Below are 24,872 nucleotides of genomic sequence, written 5' to 3' on the forward strand. Positions count from 1 at the left end.
GTTGTCTTTTCTGATAAATGTGTCTAGTGCTCATTTGCACTCTAACCTACCCTTCCTTAGTCTTAGTTCAGTTTTTCAAAAGTTCACCAGGAACTTAAATGGTAGTCAACTCCAAAGCTGTTCTTGTATCTGCCTTATTCAAGTCTTCTGTCATGACCTTACTCGTGCTTTTTTCTTCTTTTCCCTGAATTCTATTTTTTTCTCATTAACAAAGATTATCGAGGTGTTTTGTCCTGTTCCTCATTCACCTACTCTGCCATTCTTGTCTTATTGAGCCCTGTGGTATTAGAAGTACCAGGGTACCTCAAGGAATCAGACACATACTCAGAAGTAGCTGGGCAAGGCCAAACTTTACTTCTGCAGAAGTGTGTGCTACTGAACAAAGTCCAATAAGCAAGCACAACTTGGTGGGCAGTCCACCTGTTTTTATCCCTAATGCAGTACTGCCCCTTGCTCTGGCAGGAGGAGCTCGGGGTCATGATCTATGCAATTGTGGTTAATTTTAAAATTGAGGAAGGTAAAGAAAAGGGCTAAGTTAAAATGGCTATGATTGGATACAGATTGGGAAGCTCCAGGTATTTAGATAGATAGGCTACAAGTTGCCTTTCTTATACCAGTTTACATTTAAGGCTAAATACTGTATTCTAAAAATGGACCCCTGGACTCGTATTTTGCACACTGGTTTGAGACTCCTACATATTTCTCTGTTGTGTGGGCCTCTTCCCCAGCCTTTAAAGCAATGGTTCACTTACTTGAGGGCCCCTCAGGCTCTATGAATCTTAAGTGAAACCACATCCTCCATTCTTCCCTTCTATATGGTATTTCCATCAGCTACACCTGAAACATCAAAGGGAACTTTGCCCTGGTTCCTCCTGCCCCTCTCTGGTCTTGGAGTCATCAGTTGTCAAATCCAACTGTTGTTGTTTCTTGTTAAATTTTTATCTTAGTGCCTGTAGTGCACTAAATTAGGCCTAAATAGGAGATATTAGTCTAAACAGATATAGTAGTAGTCTTTTTTACACTGGAAATGACACTGTTACGAAGACATGAATAGGTGTGTTTGCTTAGAGACGAGGTTGGACTCTCCTGGGCTGTGCTAATAGCAAGCAGGTGTGGTGAGGCCTAGGAGTACGCACTTAGTGGGTACAGTTTCAGTGAGAGTTGAGAGAAAGATACACAGAGAATAAACAGGGAGCAATTCTTAATAATACCTTCCTTTTGTTTTTAAATCATTATTGTTTTTCTGGTTTTAGGGATTAAACCCAGGATCTCAGACATTCTGGAAAAGCTTTCTATCACTGAGCTACAATCTAGCCCTTTTTAAAAATTTTATTTTGAGACAGGGTCTCCCTAAATTCTCACACTGACCTTGAACTTGGCAATCTTCTGCCCAGGCTTCTGAGCAAATAGGATTTGAGGTAATGTGTCTCCACATTCAGCTAATTTTTTCAGCTTTTATCATGGAAAGAATCTTGCTTTATATTAAATGCCTTGTCTACATCTGTTGATGATCATATGGTTTGTCTTTCATTCTGTTGATGTTATATATCACACTCATTGATTTGCATATATTGGACCATACTGAATTCCTGAGTGTAATCTCACTTGATAATGGTGAGTCATCTTTTGTTTGTTTATTTTGTGGTGCTGGGGTTTGAACCCAGGGCCTTGTGCATTTGAGGCAGGCACTTTACCAACTGAGCTATATCCTCAGCTGGTGAGTCATCTTTTAATGGGCTTTTGGATTATGGTTGCTAGTATTTTGTGAAGGATTTTGTTAATTAAGGATATTGGTTTGTAGTTTTTATGGTTTGTGAGCTCACGCACACAGTTAAGTTTTGCTGTGCTTAGCAAAACAAGCAGTTCTGTGAGAAAGTATGAACTCTTTGAACTGTGTCCTTGTTGCTGTCTTAAGATAGGAAAAAAAATGTTCTGCCAAGTGTAAAATTTATATATATATGTGTGTGTTTGCCTAGAAATAACTAATCACAAATTAATTGATAAAAAATATGGAACACTATGATCATAAACAAAGTTTTCCTAAAAGTGTTTATCCATGCTTATAAGGATTAAGCTGAAAAAAGGATGTTTTTTCTTTCCCCTTGTTTTAATTAACAATGCTGTATAAAAAAAAAGTAAAGACAGTACTCATTTTCTACTAAATACATATGTGTACGTGTGTCTTTCTTAAGCATCTCTGCTGTACCAAAAATTACAAATTGTCAACGAGTCTGACAATGGTTGTGTCCTCATCTAGTTTTGGTGTTCTTTCCAGGTATGCTGGTCTTATAGAATATGCTTAGAAGAATTCCTCCGGGTTTTATTTTGAGAAAAATGTAAGGAAAGTGATATTAGTTCTTGAAAGTCAGTGCTGAAGCCATCTGATCCTGAGCTCTTCTTTGATGAGAGACTTCACTGATTCAGTCTCATTACTTGTTATTGGTCTGTTTAGGTTTTGTGTTTTTCCTGATTTAGTCTTGGTAAGATGTACGTGTCTAGGATTTTGTCTGTTTCTTCTAGGCCATCATATTTTTTAGTGTATAGTTATTTTTAATAATCTCTGGTGATCTTTTGTGTTTCTGCATTGTCAGTTGTAATGGTCCCTTTTTACCTCTGATCTTATTTGTGTCATCTTTCTTTTTTCCTTAGTCTATGGGATTGACAATGTTGTTTATCTTCTCAAAGAACAAGTCTTTGTTTCATTTGTTTTTTATATTCTTTATTTTTTCTTTCTAATTCCTTGAGATACAAAGATAAGTTGTTTAGTTGAGGTCTTTCCACTTTTTGCTGTGGGCATTGATTGCTATAAACTTCCCTCAGTACTGCTTTTCTTGTACCCCATAGATTTTTGTATGTTGTATCTCCATTTTTATTTGTTTCTAGAAACTTAAATTTGTTCTTGAGCTAATGTTTGTTCTGAAGTAAGTTGTGTAATTTCCATGTATTTGCATAGCATTCCAAGTTTTTCTTATTATTTCTTTATAGTTTTATTACATTGTGGTTACTTGGTATAATTCGAGTGTTAAAAAAAATGTGCTGAGACTTGTTTTGTGGACTTTGATGTAATTGGTCCTTGAAAATGTTCCAGTGCACTGCTGAGAAAAAATGTGTTTTCTGCAGCTGTTGGGAGAAATGATCTATAGATGCCTGGTGTGTGCATTTGGGTCTGCACATTATGCAGGCACCACCTGAAGTTAGAAGCTTTAGCAATACAGACCCTTTCTCTTACATCCCTGTGCACAGTGATAGAGGGAAGTTTTGCAGAGGGCAGAGCTTTGGACACTGTGCCTGGTGGTACATTTTGCTTGAAAGGAAATAAGGCTAGTGTGCTGCTATATATCACTAGCTGCAGCTAGTGGTTTGGTTGCATGATCAGGGACTTGGAAGCAACATGTGTTAGTCATCTATTTGTCACTGTGACAGAATACCTGAGAAAGCCAACAGAAAGACTAAGAAAAAATAAAGGGTTAGGGTTAGGGTTAGAGGTTTCACTCCATGCTTAGCTGGTTCCCTCATTTCTGAGCATGAGATGATGTGGTACATTATGGTACAAAAGTGTGGTAGAGCAAATCTGCTCACCCCATGGCATCTGGGAGACAGAGAGGACAGGGATAGTTAAAGTCCCCAAGGGTACATCCCCAAGGACCCATTTCCTTAAGCCAAGCCCCACCCACCTCCTATACTTTACACAATTTATGTTTACATTGGACCACTTCCAGCATGGAAGGGTCAGCACTTGGTTCTTACTGGAATAGTCAATATGCTGGGTATGGATTCTGTATATAACACTCTGCCAAACTACCATCGGTGGACTTAGCAAATGCTCACAGTTATGGTTTAGTGTTATGAAAGGATCCACTAAAATTGACAAGAGACCAGCACATATAACAAGTTCCAAGAGTCCTTTTGCATGAGCTTCAGATTATTTTCTGTCAGTGGAAGCCTGTTGTCTTTGGCTCTTTCTCTAAACAACAGTGTCCTGTAACAGCCATGGGATAGTAACAAGAAGGCCATCTTACCCAGGCCCATTTCAAAGTCTTTTTAGGATTCAATCACATTAACACCTTAGTCTCCAGTACATTCAGAGTTCAAGCTGATATCACATGACTCAAGGCCTGTCCCCACAGATCACATTGTATGCTTAGACTGTCTGTGTGTCCAAAGGCTTTAGGTGAACAAACATTCATACCAGCCAAGATACTCAGGGACAGAGAGAAATTCCCCGGATCTGGGCAAAGGCAGAACCTTTCTTTGGGAACAGTTCTTCACTATATAGTTTGTGACCTGTAGACAGGGCTTCTTGGTTCAGCAGATTCTCAATTTTCATCACATTTGGAAAATGTTTCCTGTGGTTGGATCCATGGATGCAAGGCACACAGACACAGAAAACTCCCTCTCTGAAGGTAGAACCATGAGGTTGGTCATGTTCTCCCTACTTCACAGACTGTGACCTTTTTAAGCTGTTGGAGTTTTGTTAATTCTTTTAGGTGAAAAAAATGCATTGCAGTATATTTTTAATTTGTGTTTTCAATTTTTGTCAGAATTTGAGCATGTCTTCATACTTTCAAAACTTCATATCTGTGGAGGGTGGGGAGTGCCATGTCAGTTTGGGCTCCTTACTTTTCATTGAAATGCTCGCTCTTTCTCTGTTTTTTACTATGAACATAATACTAATTACAGGAAAGGTAGGTTTTATGTGATGTGGCTTGTTTTTCTTTTGGCTTTGCTGTTTGTTTTTCCTTTTGTCATAATAAGAAATGTTTTTACATTTATACTCAGGTTTCTCAGTTTTTAGTTGTACCCTGATAAAATATCCTTTCCTAACTGAAGATAAAAAGCAGAGTCATTTCATCATGTAATTCTTTTACTTTTTTATGCACTTACTAAATAAAGGTACCATTTATTAAAGTGCTTATCTGTTCATCCCATGGATTCCCTGTGAGTTTGGATTGTCATCCATACACTAGAATGGTCTTCTCTAATTGTTGCTTTTTTTGTGGGTTTTTAGAATATCAGGGGCAGTGACCTAGGTTGTGTTTTGGTAATCGCAAATTATGGAAGGATCACACATTTCCTGTGTGCATCAAATCTCTGTGGCTATGACGGCTGGACAGAATGGTGTTTCTGGAGCATTCTGACCTTAGTGACTGGAAGGAAAGGAGCAATGAATTAAACACCAGCTTTTACTGCTCATCAGAAGTGATAGTTCACTTCTACTGACATTTCCTCTGCCCAGTATGAGGTTTCTCTCCTTGCCAGAGTTCTTTCATCATGAAAGTAAGAATATACGGTCTTTTCTCAAAAACAGCAATGAAAAGCATATGGGCTGGCATCACAACATCTGGAATTCCTCTCTTTACACGTTTTTCACTTCCTCTTTTTGTCACAGACACCCCTGCAGTCCCAACTGTTCAGCACTTTGCACTGAAAGTCCAGGATCTCTGACTGAGGCCATGTCACACAAATGTGAGCTATCATGTTCCAGGGACTTGTGACCTAAAAAGAAAAGTTGCAATCTACACTGTACCTAGTATACGAAGGTGGTGGGTGAGCAGGACAACAATAAACTGGAGGGGGGAACCACTAGAGACATCTCCATGGCGTTCGAAACCCTGGGTTCAGTCCCCTCTACCAAGAGTGGACACCTTACTTCATGAGGCCTGGATTCTGCACCCAGGGACTCCCAGACACTCTTCTTCATGGCAGCTCTCTCTGCTTCTACAATTCTTCTGTCACCCAGTTTGGTCTGTCTTGATGAGTGCCTTTAAATCTGTTATGTTCAAAGGCAGGGTGCCTTTTAGTTTTTGGTTTGGTTTTAGTTTTTTGTTATTGGTTGGTAGGGGGTTGGAACCCAGGGGCACTTTAACACTGAGCTATATCCCGGGTCTTTTTATTTTTTATTTTGAGACAGGGTCTCCCTGAATTGCTAAGGATAGTCTAGAACTTCTGATCCTCTTGCCTCAGCCTCCAAGTCACTGGGATTACAGGTGTGCACCTCTGCACCCAGCTCGGGTGCCCTTTAGACATACTTACTGTTCATATCATTAAAAAGCCTTTTGGGGTGCTGGGGATATGGCTCAAGTGGTGGCGTGCTCACCTGGCATGCGTGAAGCACTGGGTTCGATCCTCAACATCACATAGAAATAAAGACGTGTCCACCTAAAGCTAAAAAATTTTTTTAAATTTAAAAAAAATTTAAAAAGCCTTTTTGCCTTAACCCACCATCAATTTTTCTTCAGTTTGATTGGTTTGGTGGTAGTTTTGTTTTTTGGTACTGGGGGTTGAACCTGGGGTGCTTTACCACTGAGCTGCCTCCCCCACCCTTTTAAATTTTGAGATAGGGTTTTCATAAGTTGCCTAGACTGGCCTTGAACTTGCATCCTCCTGCCTCAGCTATACCTCGGAGTAACTGGGGCCAAATACATGCTCCACCATGCTAGGTTGACTGTTTTTATGATGTTATGACTCTTAGAAAGCATAGATAGATTTATGTCTTTATCATTTCACCTATTTCTGGGTGTTTGTTTGTTTGTTTGTTTTTGAGATTTGGCTTTGTGGGGTTTTTCCCCCAATGTTAATGTGTTTTTTTCAGCCTCAGTTTTCCTAGGAGGACTTCATTCTAAATCTGTTCCGTTTTACCTCTGGAGGTAAATTTAATCTATTCATAGGTCTTAACAATGTCATAAAATAATTTTTTACTTATCATGAAGAGATTTGTTACATTTTGAAGGCATTTGTGTATGTTTTTCTGTGAGAACTATTATAGACAACCTTAAAAGTTTTTTATATAGTAAAATAAGAAATGAAAAACACTTTCAGAGTTTTGGAATCTTACATGTCCTCACATTTCTAATAGTTCCTTATTCTTTTTTATTCCTGCCTTTTCTGTGGCTTTTTCTTTCATGAATTCCACATTATGGTATTTTCCTAAATAATGAAAGTAACTGAAATATACTGCTATCATTCTACTTTTCAGCCTATTTTCCTTGAGCTGTAGGTAAACACATGACTTAGTAATATATTGCATAGTTGCTGTCATTCTAAGTAAGTTCATGAGTGACAGCTGCTTAAGTAGCACTGTGGGTAGGTAGTGAGCCACTTGGTACTATTTTAGCACCTTCAATTAGCTTTAAGAAAGCATGGATCACCAGTTTTGTCTTGATCATTGTCATTGTTCATGGTGTTGGTTTTGTTTTGTAATGGTGTTAATATTTCTAGGTAGATTAGAAGCAAATGTTTCTTTTTGACTTATAGTTCTTATGCTTGAAGGGTCAGAGAAGTATTTGTTGCTCTTTGCTTCAGAGTACCAGAGAGAGGATTATTTCTTTTTGTAGCATTGTTAGCACTCAGGAAAGAGGGAGATAGTAGAGACCTGTGTGTGGCTCCTACAACTTCTGAGATCACATTTCACCTCATCCAAATGCCTTTGATCAGCTAAAAGCAAGTGAGGAAATACAAGCCTGCTTGAATTTCACTGCAAGAGGGTACTTAAACATTTTTCAAGGAAAGGTATAACAATGCAATGGATGAAGTGTGTCACCAAGGAATTTATATGATGAAGCCTACTCCTAAAGCCTAATGTTACTTCATTTGGAGATGAGGCTTTTAGGAGGTAACTGTGGCTTAATTAGGCCATCAGTGCTGGCCCTAACCTCAAAGGACTGGTGACTTCCACTGTGTGAAGATACATCAAGAAGGTAGCTGTGTAAGCCAGGGAGTGGATAGGGATACCTTCTCAGGACAAAACACTGGCCCTTGGATCCTAGGCTTCCTGAGGGTGAAATTACTCAGAGAACCTAAGAGAGGGTTAAGGAAAAGATAAAGACGTTAACAGCAGCAAGACCTCAGGGACAGCTGAAGCCACCTGAATGGGTAAAATGGCTCAGAGAGAACCTGAGAGACTGAAAGAAGAATGGAAACCTGATGGAACCCAAGGGAACATGAACAGCAAGGAAGGGAGTAAAACATGCCATGAAAGCTGAAGATTTATAAATATGTGTTCTGGGAATTAAGAAAAGGTCAATATTAAGAAATCAATTAATGTATTTTATTGTATTCATCATTCTGTAGAAAAAAATCCTATGATCCACATAGATATGCAGAAGGTATCCAAAAAATAAGACCCTCAATAACAGAACTCAGGACATTCTTTTTAACATGATTAATGTAAATCTCCAGGCCTAAAAGGCAGCATGACCAGGGAAGCAAGAAAGGGTGAAGTTGCTGCTTCACTATGACTATTTTCCACTGTAGGAAAAGTACTGATTAATTTAAATGAAAAGAGAAACTCAAAAATGAGAAAGATTATGATGATACCCTTGTAATTTATACCTAAAAACAAAAAAGAGTATCCTCAAAACTATTGCAGTAAGAACATTCAATAAATTAACATTCAACAAGATAATAACAACAACAAAAGAATAGGAACTGGGATCAGATAATCAGATAGCTTGGTTTGGGGAGATGGGATCAGGTAACTATGTAGCTTGTTGGAAATCGTAAGCAAAATTTTGAAACATTCAGTAGGAATTCTGGCATAAATCTTTTATTTATTCATTTGTTTGTTCACTTGCGCTGGGGATCGAACCCAGGATCCTAGCCACGTACTCTATCCTGGCCTCTGAATCTGAATCTTTTATAATAAGTCTGCCATTTTTGAAAATCACACAAGAAAAATATGTTCCATATTTAAAAATGAAATGAAAATGTAAATAATTGAACTTTATTCAACCTACCACTGTTAACATTTTGGTATTTTATGTGCTATATATAAATATAGATAGAAATTTATAGATTTGGATATAGTATAAGGTGGAATCATACTACACAGAAAAACACCTAAATATATAATTTCCTGATTAAAAGGAATTTGAATTTTAGAAATCTTGAATCATTTTGCCAAATTGTGTCTCAGAAAACTTGTACCACTTTGTACTTGGGTGAGAAATAACATTTCTCATTCCAACCAGTGGTTTTTTGGGGGAATTCCCTTTGTGTTTTGAGATCTATCATTTTTAACTTCTATCATATTTCCACCAAAAATCCTCCTTGGACATCTTTCAATAATAGAGGAGATAAAACCTAAGTCTCAAGAGCTTTCAGTCTAGAAGATGGATTTTGAAGCCACCTTCTTTTTTGCAATTTGTTTATTAAATCATCATTAGAAAAAAATATCCTCATGTTCAAGAGAACATTAATACAATAACAGAAACACCAAAGCAAAAAAAAACCAAAAACCTAGCAATACATTTAAGAAGAAAAGTATATGAGTATATGAAAGGGAAAAAAGTAAAAGGATGCAAAACAGAACTGAGCAAATGAAAAGACTACCATATTCATGGACAGTAAAATTCTACATCGTAAGGACATCCATTCTCCCTAAGCCAGTAACCTAGTTTAACATTATATTAATGGAAGCATCATGTTCTCAGGTATAGATAGGTTGATTTAAAACCTGTTATGGAAAAATAGTGTGAGATAGGTCCTACTTATGCCCTCCCAACCCAGTCTCCAGCAGGCTGAGACACCATGACAAACACGACTACATCTTAAAAAACACAACTTTTGTCTCCCAGTTCTTTCTGAGCCATTCCACCCATTCCAGAGGCTTTAGCTGCCCTGTAGTCACTGTTTCCTGAATCTTTATCCTCACTTTAAACCTCTCCTCTGAGCTCTAGAGCCAGTATTCACTTACCAGTTGGCCTTCCCCACATGTCGATGCAGAGACTTGAACATTGTACTGACATTTCATCCCATCTTAGTCATTATCCCTTCCCTCAATTTTAGTTTACACTCAGCTCCTTTCTAGCTGTTGCCCAGACAACTTGGAAGTAGACTCCCATTTCCACTCTAGGCATAACAAATAAGCACCAAATTCTACTCCTGATTCTGTTTTTGTGTCCCCGAATCCGCACTGCCCAGCTCTCCCTTGAGTCCTTCTGCATTCTCCTTTCACCACACACCTTTTCAGGTAATGTACAACTTTTTACTGACCCCTCATTATTTACATGCTGTGTAAGAAGTGGGTGATGCTCACTTTTATTAGGACACTAGTATATGTTTTGAATTTGGGAGGGAAATATGTCTATGTACTTTAATTTGTAAGTGATTTGCCAACAGTGGGCACATGAAATTTAAGGCGTTGGAATGGTGCTAGGGGTTGAAATGCAAAAGCACCCTGTTGTGAGTTGTCTGAACACATTTCATTGGTCAACTCACACAGGAATATTCACCTGTGTATGTTGCTGTTTGTAGTTCCATTAACCTGCATGTTTTGTGGCTTTCACATCTTGACTTCTGTTGCTTCATATTCATGAGAATTCAGATAGAAGATATAACAGTGAAGTTCAACCTGGTAACAATCTGGTTTTGTCATTTTCTATTTCTTTATCGCCCTGTTCTATGCCGAACTTGTGGCTCAGTTCAACTAACACATTATCCCTAGTATGTGTTTATGTCTTCAGACTGGATTCAGCTCTTTTCAGGAGTAGAATCGTATTCATCCTGTTCTTGCTAGGAAAAAAAGAATAGTTATGAATCTGTAAGAATTCTTTAATAGTATTTTTTTTAATTACAAGACAGGGTCTAATTTGCAGAGGCTAGCTTTGAACTTGGCAGTTCACCTGCCTCAGCCTCCCAAATTGCTAGGATTACAGGTGTGCACCACCACACACAACATAAGTTGCATCTTACCTAAGATACTTGTTCACACACAAGAGTGAGCTCCATATTTCTTTTCTGACCCAGGGTGGAAGGCTTGGGCTAAAGAGACATGTACCATTACAGGGGATGGTGTCCTTCGAGGACGTGTCCGTGGACTTCACCTGGGAGGAGTGGCAGGACCTGGATGATGCTCAGAGGATCCTCTACAGGGATGTGATGCTGGAGACCTACAGAAGCCTGGTGTCCTTGGGTGAATGAAATGCCCTGGTAATCTTACTAGAAGCATTTTCTTTGTCAGCAAATATAGGAATCATTTTTAAGTTTTAATATTACTATTATGTGTTTTTAACTGACATAGTAATTGCACATGTTTATGGGGTAGAGTGTGACATTTCAATACAGGTATATAGTGTGTAATGATCAGATCAGGGTAATTGGCAAGTTCATCACTCACATATATATCACTTCTTTATATTGGGATCATTTAAAATTCTTTTTACTATCTTTTTTTTATTTTTACTTTTAGTTATAGATAGATACAATACCTTTGTTTTATTTATTTTTATGTGGTGCTGAGTTTTGAACCCAGTGCCTTAAGCGTGATAGGCAAACACTCTACTACTGAGCCACAATTCCAGCCCTTTACTATCTATTTTGAAATGTTCAGTTAATTGTTGTCAACCATAGTTGTTCTTCTATGCTACAGAATATTAGAAGTTATTCCTCCTATCCTAAAGCACCCCTGAACATACTAACCCACCTTTTTTCCCCTGTACCCTTCCCATGCTCTGGTAAACACAGTTCTCTCCACACATGTGAGAATATTCAGGATTTGTTTTTCTCCTCCTGACTAATTTTAGTTAACATAATGTTCTTTAGTTACATTCATGTTACTACAAATGATGGAATTTTGTTTTCTAAATGTATATGTGTACCGAGTTTTCTTTATCCTTTTATCTGTCCATGCATACCGAAGTTGATCCTCATCATGGCTTTTGTGAATAGTACTGCAGTAAATGTGCTAAGCATAGTTTCAGCCACGCGACCAGCACGCTAGCTTCATAATAGAGGTTCGAAGAATAAAAATTAACTAGTGAGTTTTAAAATTAAAGAGACATAATTCTCATTTCCTTATTTGCCCAGCCCAGAGACAGCTCCTCCTAGCTCCTGCCTCCAGCCACCTAATGTGGTGGTGAGGTTAACATGAGAGGCCAGCGAGAGAGAGGAAACATGCCAGGGAGTGAGCTTTTATTGGGGAACAAATAATTCAAGGGAAAATTCCATCCAGTGAAGGTCGAGGGGTCCAAGGTAAGGGTCAGTGATTGGTCTTCGGATCAGTGGTCAGGCACACCCTCCACACGGGCAAGCCCTCGCCCCTGGGACAGGGTGGGGAAGGCTCTGACACAGCTGTGTCTAAGCACCTCTCATCCAGCCAGGGAGGTAACTCAAATCACCTGCCAGAATGGCTTCCCACAATAGTTTTCTCTTCAAAGCACTGGGTTCCTCTCCTTTGGCTATGGGCAACTGACTGTATCATGTGGTAGTTCTATTTCTAATTTTTTGAGGAAACTTCCTACTGGTTTTCATAGCTTCTCTCCTCTTTCTCATTCCCACCCACAGCATGGGAGAGCACTTCTTCCTCTGTATCCTACAGGCCTGTGTTATATTGTATCATTTTGATAATAGCCACTCTGACTGCAGACTGCAGGCTGCAGGTTGCAGGCTGCAGGCTGCAGAGCATTAATGCCTCCTCCGGGTTCTGATTAGAGACCTGGAAGTTTAGTCATATACTTGTGGATTGTTTGTGTCCTCTTTTGAGAATGCCTATTCTGGTCATCTGTTCAGTTTTTAATTGGTTTATTTCTCTGCTGTTGAGTTCCTCATATATTCCAGAAATTAATGTTTTGGGGGTAAATGGTAAATATTTTCTGCATTAGATGCATTGACTATACACTCTGCTAATTGTTTTTTTTGTCAGAAGCCTTTTAGTTTGACATAATCTTTTGTTGTTGTTGTTGTTGTTTTGGTGCTGGGGATTGAATTTAGGGACAATTGACCACTGAGCCATATCCCCAGCCCTATTTTGTATTTTATTTAGAGACAGGATCTCACTGAGTTGCTTAGCACTTTGCTGTTGCAGAGGCTGGCTTTAAACTCGGAATCCTTCTGCCTCAACCTCCTGAGCTGCTGGGATTACAGGCATGCACCACTGCACTCAGCCTACTTTGATATAATCTAATTTAACCGTTTTTGCTATTTTTGTGCTTTGGGGATCATGTCAAAAAATTTTTTTGCATAGGGCTTGCTGGTGCATGCCTTAGTCCCAGCATTCAGGAGGATAAAGTGGAAGAGTCAGTCCAGCCCAGGAGTTATTGAGACCAGCCTGTGCAAACATAACAAGATCCCATATCAAAAAACAAAAACTTGGGGCTAGGGATGTGGCTCAAGCGGTAGCGCCCTCGCCTGGCATGCGTGCGGCCTGGTTCGATCCTCAGCACCACATACAAACAAAGATGTTGTGTCCTCCGAGAACTAAAAAATAAATATTAAAAATTCTCTCTCTCTCTCTCTCTCTCTCTCTCTCTCTCTCTCTCTCTCTCTTTCTCTCTTTCTGTCTCTCTCTCTCTTTCTCTCTCTCTCCTCTATCTAAAAAAAAAACAAAAAAAAACAAAAAAAAACCTTTGCTTTGATCAATGTCCTGAAGTGAAATCCTCTGTTTTCCCTTTGCAGTTTCATAATTTCAAGTCTTAATATTGAAGTTTTTAATATATTTTGTGTTGATTTCTTTATGTGGTGAGAGGTGGGGTTTAATATCTTCCATCGTCACGTGGATGTCCAGTTTTCCGAGCATTTACTGAAGAAAGCTTCCTTTCTCAATATATGCTTATGCTGCCCCTCATGGAAATCAGTTGACTGTAAATATATAGATTTACTATTGGTTTGTCTCATGTTCCATTGGCCTATTTGTCTTTTCTTATGCCAGTATCCTGATGTATTTGTTATTGTCACTTTGTGGTGTGTTTTGAAGACAGCTTTTATTCTAATTCCAGATTTGTTCATTTTGTTCATAATTGCTTTTACTATTCAGGATCTTTTGTGCATCCATATAAAGTTTAGAACTCTTCTTTTCCAGTAAATGCCCTCCCAATTTATAACAGTGGTTTGTCCTTCTCTGCGCATGTGCGCGCACATGCGCACGTGTTTGTCTTTAATTTCTTTCAGTATTTCATAATTTTCACATAGAGATTCATCAATTGCTTGGTAAAATTTATTCTAAATGTTTTATTTTTCAATAGCTATTATGAATGGGATTGTTTTCTTGTTTTTTAATCTCAGCAATTTCATTATTGTATTTTAAAAACTACAGATTTTTATGTTGATTTTTGTTCCCTGAAATCATACTGAATTCATTTATTTATTCTAACAGTTTTTTTGTTGGAATCTTTAGGTTTTCCTGTAAATACAAAATCATGTCATTTGTATATAAGGACAGTTTGACCTCCTTTCTGATCTGCATGCCCTTTATTTTGTTCACTTGTCTTATTTCCAGTACTATGTTAAATAATTGTGGTAAAAGTAGACCCTTTTCTTACTACATATTTTAGAGGAAACAATTTTAGGTTTTGCCCATTCATTAAGATGTAGGCTGGGGCTGGAGTTGTAGCTCAGTGGCAGAGCACTTGCCTAATGTGTGAGGCACTGAGTTTGACTCTCAGGACCAGACAAAAATAAATAATGAATTGGGGCTGGGGATGTGGCTCAAGCGGTAGCACACTTGCCTGGCATGTGTGCGGCCTGGGTTTGATCCTCAGCACCACATACAAACAAAGATGTTGTGTCCGCCAAAAACTAAAAAATAAATGTTAAAAAATTCTCTCTCTCTCTCTCTCTCTCTCTCTCTCTCTCTCTCTCTCTCTCAAAAAAAAAAATACAATGAATAAATAAATAATGAATAAATAAAATAAAGGTATTGTGTCCATTAAAGAAATAAAAAGATGTAGGCCGTGGGTTTGTCATATTTAGCCCCTATGGCACTAAGGTATATTCCTTCTAAGTTTTTGAGAGTTGTATTAATAAAAGGATGTTGAATTTTATGATCTTCCTTTTTGTGTCTGTTGAGATATGCATATTGTTTTGTGGGGGTTTTTTTGCTACCCCCAAGTCTCCTCAATGCCCCTCCCTCCCCTTTGCCCAAAGTTCCTCCATTCTTTCCATGCCCACCCATGCCCTGCCCCATTATGGATGAGCATCCCCTTATCAGAGAGAACATTCAGTCTTTGGGTTTTGGGGGTTGGCTTACTTCGATTAGCATGATATTCTCCAACTCTATCCATTTACTTGCAAATGCCATAATTTTATTCTCTTTTAATGCTGAGAATGTTCTGTTGTGTATGTATACCACAGTTTCTTTATCCATTCAACTATTGAAGGGCATCTAAGTTGCTTCCATAGTTTAGCTAATGTGAATTGAGCTGCTATAAATGTTACGTGGCTGCATCACTATAGTATGCTCATTTTAAGTCCTTTGGATATAGACCCAGGAGTGGTATAGATAGCTTGGCCAAATGGTGGTTCCATTCCCAGTTTTTTAAGGAACCTCCTTACTGCTTTCCAGAGTGGTTACACCAATTTGCAGTGCCACCAGCAACGTATGAGTGTACGTTTTCCCTCACATCCTTGCCAACACTTATTGTTGCTTGTGAATATAGTTTTAATTCTCCATTCTGTTGATATGATGAATTACATTTATGGATTTGCATATATTGAGCCAGTGTTGCATCCTTGGGATAAGTCACTTATGATCACGGTGTATGATCTTGTGTCCTCTTTAATTTTATTTGTTAACATTTTGTTGAGAATTGCATTCATGTTCATCTCCTTGGATTATTGGTCTTTAGTTTTGTTTTTTTGTTGTTGTTTGTTTATTTTTGTGGTTGTGTCTTTTGATATCAAGGGTAATGCTGTTCTAATTTATTGAGTTTGTAGGGTTCCCCTCCCTTTCAAGACTTGGAAATAACTTTAGAATTCATGTTAGTTCTTCTTTAAAAGTTGACACAGTTTACCAGTGAAGCTCTCCAGTCCTTCCTGGGCTTTACTTTGTCGGGAGCTTTTTCATTCGGGATTTAGTCTCATTGTGAATTATTAGTCTGTTCATATTTTGTATGTCTTCGTGGTTCAATTTTGGTAGGTTGTATGTCCAGCAATTTATCCATATTTTCCAGGTTTTCAATTGGTGTATAGTTGCTAATAGTCCTTTGTGTTTCTGTGATTTCACTTTAAATGTGTTCTTTGTCATGTCTATTGTAATTTATTTGAATCTTCTTTCTTCCTTGGTTAGCTTAGCTAAAAATTTGTCAGTTTCATTTATCTTAAAAAAGAAAAGAAAAACTTTGTTTTATTGGTCCTTTATATTCTTTTTTTTGTTTGTTTTGTTTTCAGTCTCAATTTTTTTTTATTTTAGCTCACACTTTTCTTCCTACTTAATTTGAATTTGGTTTGTTTTTCCTTTTCTGATTCCTTGCATTGCAATACTAGGTTGTTTATTTGAAATTTTTGTTTTGTTTTGTATGGATGTAGGTACTTATTGTAAACTTCCCCTTTAGTGGCATTTTTGCTCCATAGTACTGATTTTGTACCCATAGGTTTTGGCTACTGTGTTTTTCAAATTCATTTATCTCAATAAATTCTAAAATTTGCATTTTAATTTCTTTCTTACCAATCAGTCATTCAAAGAATATTTAGTTCCACATATTGGTAAAATTTCTAATGTGTATTTTATTGTCAACATCTGTTTTTTTCCATCATAGTCAGAGAAGGACACATAGCATGATTTTAATTTTTTTTTTTAATTTGTAGAGACTTATTTTGTCTCCTAACATTTGATCTACCCTAGAGAACATTCAATATGCTTATGAGAAAAATGTATATCTTTCAGCCATTGAGTGAGATGCTCTGGAAGTGTCTGTAGGTTCAGTTTGTCTGTGGCCTGGTTTAACACCAGTATTTCTTTGCTCCTTGATTACCCAGACGACCTGACTGTTGAAGTCCCCATGTATACTGTATTAGCATCTGCTTCTCCTTTTAGATCTAGTAATGTGTGCATTATAAATGATTGCTCCAACATGGGGTGTATGTGTCCTTACAGTTGCTGATTCCTTTATCACTGTGCAGTGCATTCTATAATGCAGATTTGATTTAATATGTTTTGTGTGATGCAAGTATAGGTGTATCTTCCTCCAGGTGGTTCCTATTTGCAGAGCATATCCTTCTCCACCCCTTCACTTTCAGTCCCTGTGCTCTGCCCTCGTGAAGTGGTTTTCTTTTAGGCAGCATATCATTGCATCTAGTTTTCTTTTTATCCCTTCAGTCATCTCTTGGGAAATTTCTTCTTTTTACACATTCAGGGTTATTACTGATATGTACAGACTTACTCCTGTCATTGTTATTTTCTTTCCTGGCTGTTTTGAATATCCATTTCATTTCTTCCTCTCTGGTTAATTCTCATTTGGTGATTTCCTGTATTGATAGGGATTTATTCTTTTTCTTTGTCTGCTCTGTACTCTGTGTGTCTTGATGGTAGTTACATCCTTTCACTTCTAGTATAGGACTCCTCCTCCCTTAAGCACTTTCGTACATCTGATGGTGAAGAATTCCCTCAACTTTTGCTTGTCTTGGAAAGTCTTTCTTCTTTATTTCTGAAGGATAGCTTTTCTGGGTACATAGTCTTGGCTAGCATTTTCCCCCCCAGAACTTTCAATGTTATCCTGTGAGGTTTCTGTTGAGAATCTACTGCTTCTCTAATGGGGGGGTCTCTATTTATTTATTTATTTATTTATTTATTTATTTATTTATTTTGTAGGTAACTTGATGTTTTTCTCTTGCAGTTTTCACAGTTCCCTTTGTCTTATAGTTTTGACAGTTTTACTATAACATGACTCAAAGGACCATTTTTGCTAAAATTCATAAAGGAGCTTCCTGGACTGAATGCCCATATGTTTCCCAGATTAAAAAGTTTGACAAGTTGTTTCATTGCATATATTTTTTTAAATGTCTGTCTATTCTCTGTCTGGAATACCTATAATGCAAATTTTTGCTTTCTTTATATCATGACCAAAAGTCTTAAAGGCATTCTTCGTTTTTCTTAACTTTTTCTTTTTAAGATCCGACATGATTATTTTAAAACACCTGTCTTCAAGATCAGAAACTGATCTTCTTTCTGATCAGTTATGCTGTTTAGGCTTTTAGCTGACTTGTTTGCTTATGTTTTTCCCTTTCTTCTTTCTAATTTTATTGAGTTTTTTTATCTCCCCTGATTTCTGATGGTTCTTTTTTATTTCATCTATGTCTTTGTCCAATTTCTTCTACATATCATAACGTGTTTTTCTAACTTCTTTGTATTGTCCATCTGTATTCTTCTGTCTCCTCAGTTTTCTTAAAAATCATTCCTTGAATTCTTTCTCCAGCTGTTTAATTCTGCCCCAGTGCATTGTTCCAGACCATAATAATGTGAGTGAGATGCTCTCACAAAGTGTTTAGATCAGTCTCATCATTGCACAGCTCCCGAAAGGCTGTATCATCCCTAAGTGCACCTGACAAGCAGCCTGACACAAATCTTTCACTGTTTTCTGTTAACAGGGCACTGTGTTGCAAAACCTGAGGTGATCTTCAAGCTGGAGCAAGGTGCTAGGCCGTGGACGGTAAGCGAAGCCTCACACCAGTGCCTCCCAGGTCAGTCAGTGCACCCTGCACAGGGAGACCAGAAGGAGAGCCCCACAGACACCAGCCACGTTGAGCTGTTTTCATCTGTGTTTCTTCAGGTCCCAATCCTGAGGAAGAAGGTCTTGTGCTTCAGCCCCTTCCTTTGTACAGTCTCCAAGGAGTGCTCTCTCATGTACACCCATGTTTATGTTCTCATAATGTATACTTCATTAAATTTTCCCAAACCCCCAATCCCCATATGGATCTTGACATTTTTTGATTGGTTACTTTTCTTTCCTCCAGTTTCATAGCCTGCTATTTCAGGCATTTTATTCACATTATTTCTTTAGCACTTGCTACTTGATCACTTTATAGGCAGTGTTTTTTTAAACTCTGGGGATATCAACATTAATGAAACAAATGCATCTTCTCTTTACATTTTGTTGAGGAAAAAAATATAACACATGTATATAATATTTGGCAGTAAGAGCCACAAAGAATATTTTATTAGGATGAGAGAAAGAAAAACATGTTGTTATGATTTTAGAAACATAAAGAGAAGAAAGTTTTAAGGAAATTGTCATCCCTTGGGCTCATTTTGAGATGATGTTTTCCAAGTTTGGTATATAAAACATAGGTAGATGTAAAATCTAGATTTTGAGACTGGTCATGAGTATAATGGAGATACAGATTTGGAAATCAATAGCCTAATGCTAGTATTTACATCATAGTTATTCAGGTTGTCACCTAAGGAATGGATAAGAAAATCAGAAGAGAGGTCCAAGGCTGGAACCTTGTGCACCACGTCAGGACTCATGAGGTGAGGAACACCCAGCATAAAAGTATGCGAATTGATAGTCCTGGACTGGGAGGACAACCGAGAGACCTTGGGTCTGCAGGCCAAGGGAATCAGGAACTTCATGTTGAAAGCCTTCAGTGTCTGTTGGGAAATGGAATTTTGCTTAGCCTTTACCCTTCATGCTGTAGAAATCATTCAAAGACAATAGATTTGTACAGGAGACTCTTTTCTGTGAAAGTAGAAGACGGATGAACCTCCAAACACAAAAGCCTACAGAAGCAGTGAGCTGCCAGCCAGAGTACATGTGCCTGGGACTGAGAGAGGATGCCATTAGTGTTGAGCCAGAAAGGCAGTAGCAACAACTGATACAAACAACATACATTTCAAAGATGGCAGGTTCAGCTTGGTTTACTGAGCCAAATCCTTTATATTCCAGCAAGAAGATGGATTGGAGCTTCCTGAGAAGCATAGATACATTAGATTAGGAATTAAGTGGAAGCTGTCTTTAGTGTGGGAAGGGTAACTTGAATTCTTAAAACCCCAAAGGTTTCTACTACATTTCCTTAGGGAAAAGTAAAAACTAAAACACACAGATAGCAGTTCTTTCCTAAACTATATTCCTGCTCAGGTGAGAGACAGATCAGCCATGCCTGCATGATGTAAGTAGCTAATCCAAGAAAACTTGGCCACTACAAACCTGAAAGAGAAGCACAGCAGGGTGGGATTATATCTACAAATGTTGTAAGAAAGAACTAGAGAAAAAGAACAGAACAAATAACAGATGAAACCAGTGAAACCTTCAGCTAGGCACTCGGTGAGTGTTTTAACCAAATATCTTCCTACATTTCAGAAGAATAAAGTAACCTCAAGCAACAAAGTAACATGATAGATACTAAAATTATTAATTATAATTTTTACATTCATTAGGGCCAAAACACTCATAAATCAACACAGTTATTTTGCAGTTTCACGTCATTAGGATAAGAAGGCACTTCTTTGTGTTTGAATTTCATAGCAAATGCTCATGTGTTTTTCATGGATATTGTTCTTTTTTGTATCATTTTAGATGTCCAGAAAGTGAATGGCCTGAATGAGACCAGCCAGGAAAAGCAAGAGAGGCATTTCTGGCAAATTGTACTCCCCAACAGCAGCACCTCAACTGAGGAGAGGTTCACATTAGGAACAAGGTTTAACTTGAGCTCAAAGCAGGTTTCAAGTCCGGCTCCAAAGAGTGGGCCAGAGGGGCTTAATGTGTGGCAGAAGGAGCTTCTCCCTAGCAAGCCTGAGGAGGTGCAGGATGGAGAGGAGCCTAGTGGTCTTAACATTCCTGAGAAGCCCCCCAGGCATCCTGATCAAAGAAGTCTACTAAAGGTTCAAAGTAGGCAGCAGCAGTTCCATCACTGTGGACAGAGGAAATCCTTCACAGTGAAAGCATTGTGGACACTGAAGAGGCTTCATGTGGGAGAGGCCTCCAGCACACTCAGTGGAGGTGGGAAAACCCTGGATAAGGTGGCACTTACTGCCCAAGAGATGACTCAGGTAAGAGAGAAAACTTCAGAATGTAATATGTGTGGGGAAACTTTCTGTAAAAACTCTAAAGTCAATGCACATAAGAAAATACAGAGAAGACTGAAATGTGATGAATGTAGTGGTGGCAAGAAGCTATTGGTTAAGAAGCCATACCTTATGAAACTCCACAGGTCACAATCAGAATCAGAGGGAAAGCCCCATACATTCAATGAATGTGAGAACTTTTGTCAGAAGACACAACCTACTGGGCACCAGAGGACTCACAGAAGAGTAAGACCCTTTGAAGGTTACGAATATGGAAAGCACTTTCCCCAGAAGTCACACCTCAGCAGGCATCAGGGAACTCCCATTGGGGAGAAGCCCTATGAGTGCAATATGTGTGGGAAATCCTTTTCCCGGAAGTCCCACCTCAGCAGGCACCAGGGCACACACACACAGGCGAAAAACCCTATGGGTGTAAGGAATGCTGGAAGACGTTCTACCATAAGTCGTCCCTCACGATTCATCAGAGAACTTACACAGGTGAGAAGCCCTATGAGTGTAAGAAGTGCAGGAAAAGCTTCTACTGTAAGTCAGATCTCACTGTGCATCAGAGGACTCACACGGTTGAGAAGCCCTATGCATGTGAAGCCTGCAGGAAGACTTTCTACTCTAAGTAACACCTCACTGTGCACCAGAGAATTCACACGGGTGACAAGCCTTATGCCTGTAAGGAATGCAGGAAGACTTTCAACCGCAAGTCTAACCTCACCGTGCACCAGAGAACGCACACAGGTGAGAAGCCCTATGAGTGTGATGTGTGCGGGAAAACCTTCTATCAAAAGTCCCACTTCAGCACGCACCAGGGAACTCACACAGATGAGAAGCCTTATGAGTGTGAGCACTGCAGGAAGGCTTTCCTTCACAAGTCATCCCTAACTGTGCATCAGAAAACTCACTCGGGCAGCAAGCCGTACACCTGTGAAGAGTGCAGGAAGACATTCCTGCATAAGTCTTCCCTCACCGTCCATCAGAGGGCTCACACAGGCCACAAGCCCTATGTCTGTGAGGACTGCAGGAAGGCTTTCTACTGCATCAGAGAACCCACATAGGCGAGAAGCCCTATGAGTGTGGCGAGTGTGAAAAAGCCTTTCACCAGAAGTCATACCTCAGCAGGCATCAGATGACTCACCAGAATGAGAAGCAGTATGAATGTCAAGAATGCAGGAAAACTTTCTACCGTAAGTCATCCTTCACTGTCCATCAGAGAACACAACTGGGGAAGACGGCACGAATATGATGTACATGGAGAGCTCTTCCACATGGCATCAGAAAATGCACACAGGGGAATCCTCCCACAGTGAGCAAGTGTGGGGACAGAGTTAGTGAAAAGGCACGTGTCAGCAGATGCCAGGGACGCCAGAGAGAGAAGTCCCTGCAGCAGGCTCTGTGGTCCCCAGAATCCAGTTCTCTCTGGGGTGCTCAGCCTCCAGGGGGCGCCTCTCCTGTGTGGGCCCTGGAGCTGAGTTGCACAGCAGAATGTGTACCTGTGGCAGTCATTCCCCACAGCCCAGCCCAGCCTAGCTCAGAACTTCCATCAGGTTCTGCTCCCTGAGTTCTCATGCATCCTGGGCCTCATGTGAGCATGAATACCAGGTGGCTGGCATTGAGAGCCAGAGATAGAGTCACTGGGACTTAAGAGAAATGTAATTTATTGGAGAGAGCAGAGGTCTTTCTACTTGTATCCCAGAATGCTCCATTCTTATTTCACATGAGCAAGAAATACTCTGTTGGACCAGTGCATGAGCTATTAGCATTTCATTGCAAACCCACTGTAGTTAATTCACTTTATAAAGTTTCTAAGAGAAGTTACCTCTCTTTTTATATTGCAAAAATTCCCACATGAGAGAAACCTGTACTGTCACCTTTGATTCCCAAGTCAGCTTATGGAAAATAGGAACAATCATATGGAAAAGTAACAAATTGAGATTGTCTTATCAGGCAGGTTACTTTCATGAACACTTTATGAATAAAATAAACCTTCATACATTTCTTTAACTTGTAAAAGCTTTTAACACACCTTCTGACTTTTTATGTATAAACTTTGTAATGAAGGAAAATTATCAGTATCTGTAATTTGTATGTTAATTTTCCAATGAAAGTGTTGAATATAGTATTGGAGATTATTTTAAAATATTTGACTATATGCCAGAAAATACTGCCTGTCAGAGGTCTTTATCATTATGTACAGAGTCACTGCAGTTGGAAGGAGGCAAGCAGGTGGCATAGCAAGATCCCATCTCAAAACAAAGAAGCAGGAATGCCATAGAGGCTGCTCAGGGCCTTGCTGAGTTACTGTGGCTGGCTTTGAACTTGCAATTCTCCTTCCTTGGCCTCCTCAGCAGCTGGGATTACAGGAAGGCCTGTGCCACCTCATCCAGCCAGGGGGAGTCTCACATTTCCACTGTCCCTAAACTCCGGGTCCCACTGCTCTCCATCATTTCCTGAAAGTTAATAAGACTGCTCTGGAAGGCAGGCAGATCTAAGTTCATCAGAAAGCCCCCTGAAGCATTCCTAGTCCCATCCTCACCACCCTCATGCCAGGGTCAGGAGATCAGACAGTGAATGAAAAGGCCTTGGACTTGCATCCAGCTTTGGGCTCTGGAGAAGGGACCAGGGAAATTGAAGCCTCAAAGAAACAGTGCCCATACTGTTATCCACATTGGACCTTACTGACTTTGGAGGACCCACCTGAGTCTCCTTCCCTGGGCACTGCCTGAGAGGCACTCAGCCCAGCTCAGCTGCTGTCCTGTACCTTTTTCTCAGGCAGTCCTTGATCTCCATGAGGAGAGCAGGCTGGTGTCATGTGCAGGCCCAGTGCTCACAGTGGGCAGGCTGATAGGGTGCCTGTGAGTCTCAGGGAGGAGGTTCCAAGCCCTGAGACCTGAGGGCAGACTGGGATCATGTGCAGGCCCAGCACTCACAGTGGACAGGCTTGTGTGGTGTGGTGTGGTGTCTGTGAGGCTCAGGGAGGATGTTCCAAGCCCTGAGACCTGAGGGCAGGCTAGTGTTATGTACAGGCCCAGCGATCACAGTGGGCAGGCTGGTGGGGTATCTGTGAGGCTTAGGGAAAAGGTTCCAGGCCCTGAGACCTGAGGGCTCTGTATAGGCTCCCTAACCATCAGGATCCTGTCCTGACTCCTGCCGCATTGCCCCCAGTCACCTCCACCATGGGTCCCAGCCACACCTCACCCAAGTCAGCATGAGCCAGCTCGCCCTGCTCCTGCCCAGTTTCTGTGCTGGAGGCATCTCTCCTAGCCACAGCAGAAGGGAAGAGGTGAAGGAGAAAGCTCACCTCCTCTCTTGATCTGGAGGCCTCTTCCCACCTCAAGGCCCTCACCTGCTGCTGCTTTTTCTTCTGAACTGCCTGGGGTTCATCCCTAGGGGACCCAGGTTGAGGTGCTCCATAACCATGGTCAGAGAAAAGGTAATGAAAATTCCCTGCACTAGTTAGCACTTGACCCTTGACTGTGGGCCCTGGATAAGTGGGTGAGCCAGGTGCAGTGATGCTCCCAGATCCAGCACTCAGAGTGTCACCTCAGGCTGTGGCCTGGTCTCTCCAGCCTGACCTCATCTGGAACTTGTGATGTGAACTCACACCTGCCTCACGATGTCACAGTCCTGAAAGTACCAGTAGCAAGCTCTGTCACATGCTCTCCTGCCTAAACCTAGTGCACACACCATGCCTGCACATCAGGGTCATCAAATACCCATTTTCCAGATGAGAATCAGAGACCTAAAGGAAGACAGTGACTTCCCTCCCCTAGGCGTACATCCCATCTCAGCTTTGTTCACCCCATACCCTGGCACCACTAACTACAGTCCCATCCTCTGAGCTCTCGAGGTGTGTGCAGGGCCCAGGAAGGCACAGCCATGGTAGGAGAGGGGCAGGGTGTCCCAGGCAGGATAAATGGCCCCTGCTGTCCTCACCCCAAACAATCTTCAGAAGCAGGCCCTGAGGCCACGTTCAACTTCACCTCCTGAGGGAGTTTGCAGAACAAAACACTCCCTCTCCACTCAGAAGGTGCTCTCCAAAAGGGCCTGTTCTCACTGAGGGGGCTGAGCTGAGATTTTACTCTTTGACATGGAAATTTCTATCATCTGGTCAGGAAGGACCCACTAAGCATGCACGACCTCACAGATA

General features: G+C 40.1%; 1 protein-coding gene across 1 annotated transcript; it reads left to right on the plus strand.

Moving 5' to 3' along the window:
* The first annotated feature begins 10,788 nt into the window (after positions 1-10,788).
* On the plus strand, positions 10,789-22,935 carry LOC144249147 (uncharacterized). The gene is given in 5 exon segments (XM_077791348.1): positions 10,789-10,912; positions 18,298-18,390; positions 20,226-21,112; positions 21,115-21,757; positions 21,760-22,935. Coding segments are annotated over 5 exon segments (1,956 nt in total). The 3' UTR covers positions 21,969-22,935.
* The last annotated feature ends 1,937 nt before the right edge of the window (positions 22,936-24,872 follow it).

This window comes from Urocitellus parryii, chromosome 1 (genome assembly GCF_045843805.1).
Source record: "Urocitellus parryii isolate mUroPar1 chromosome 1, mUroPar1.hap1, whole genome shotgun sequence".
In the NCBI taxonomy this organism is placed as follows: Eukaryota; Metazoa; Chordata; class Mammalia; order Rodentia; family Sciuridae; genus Urocitellus; species Urocitellus parryii.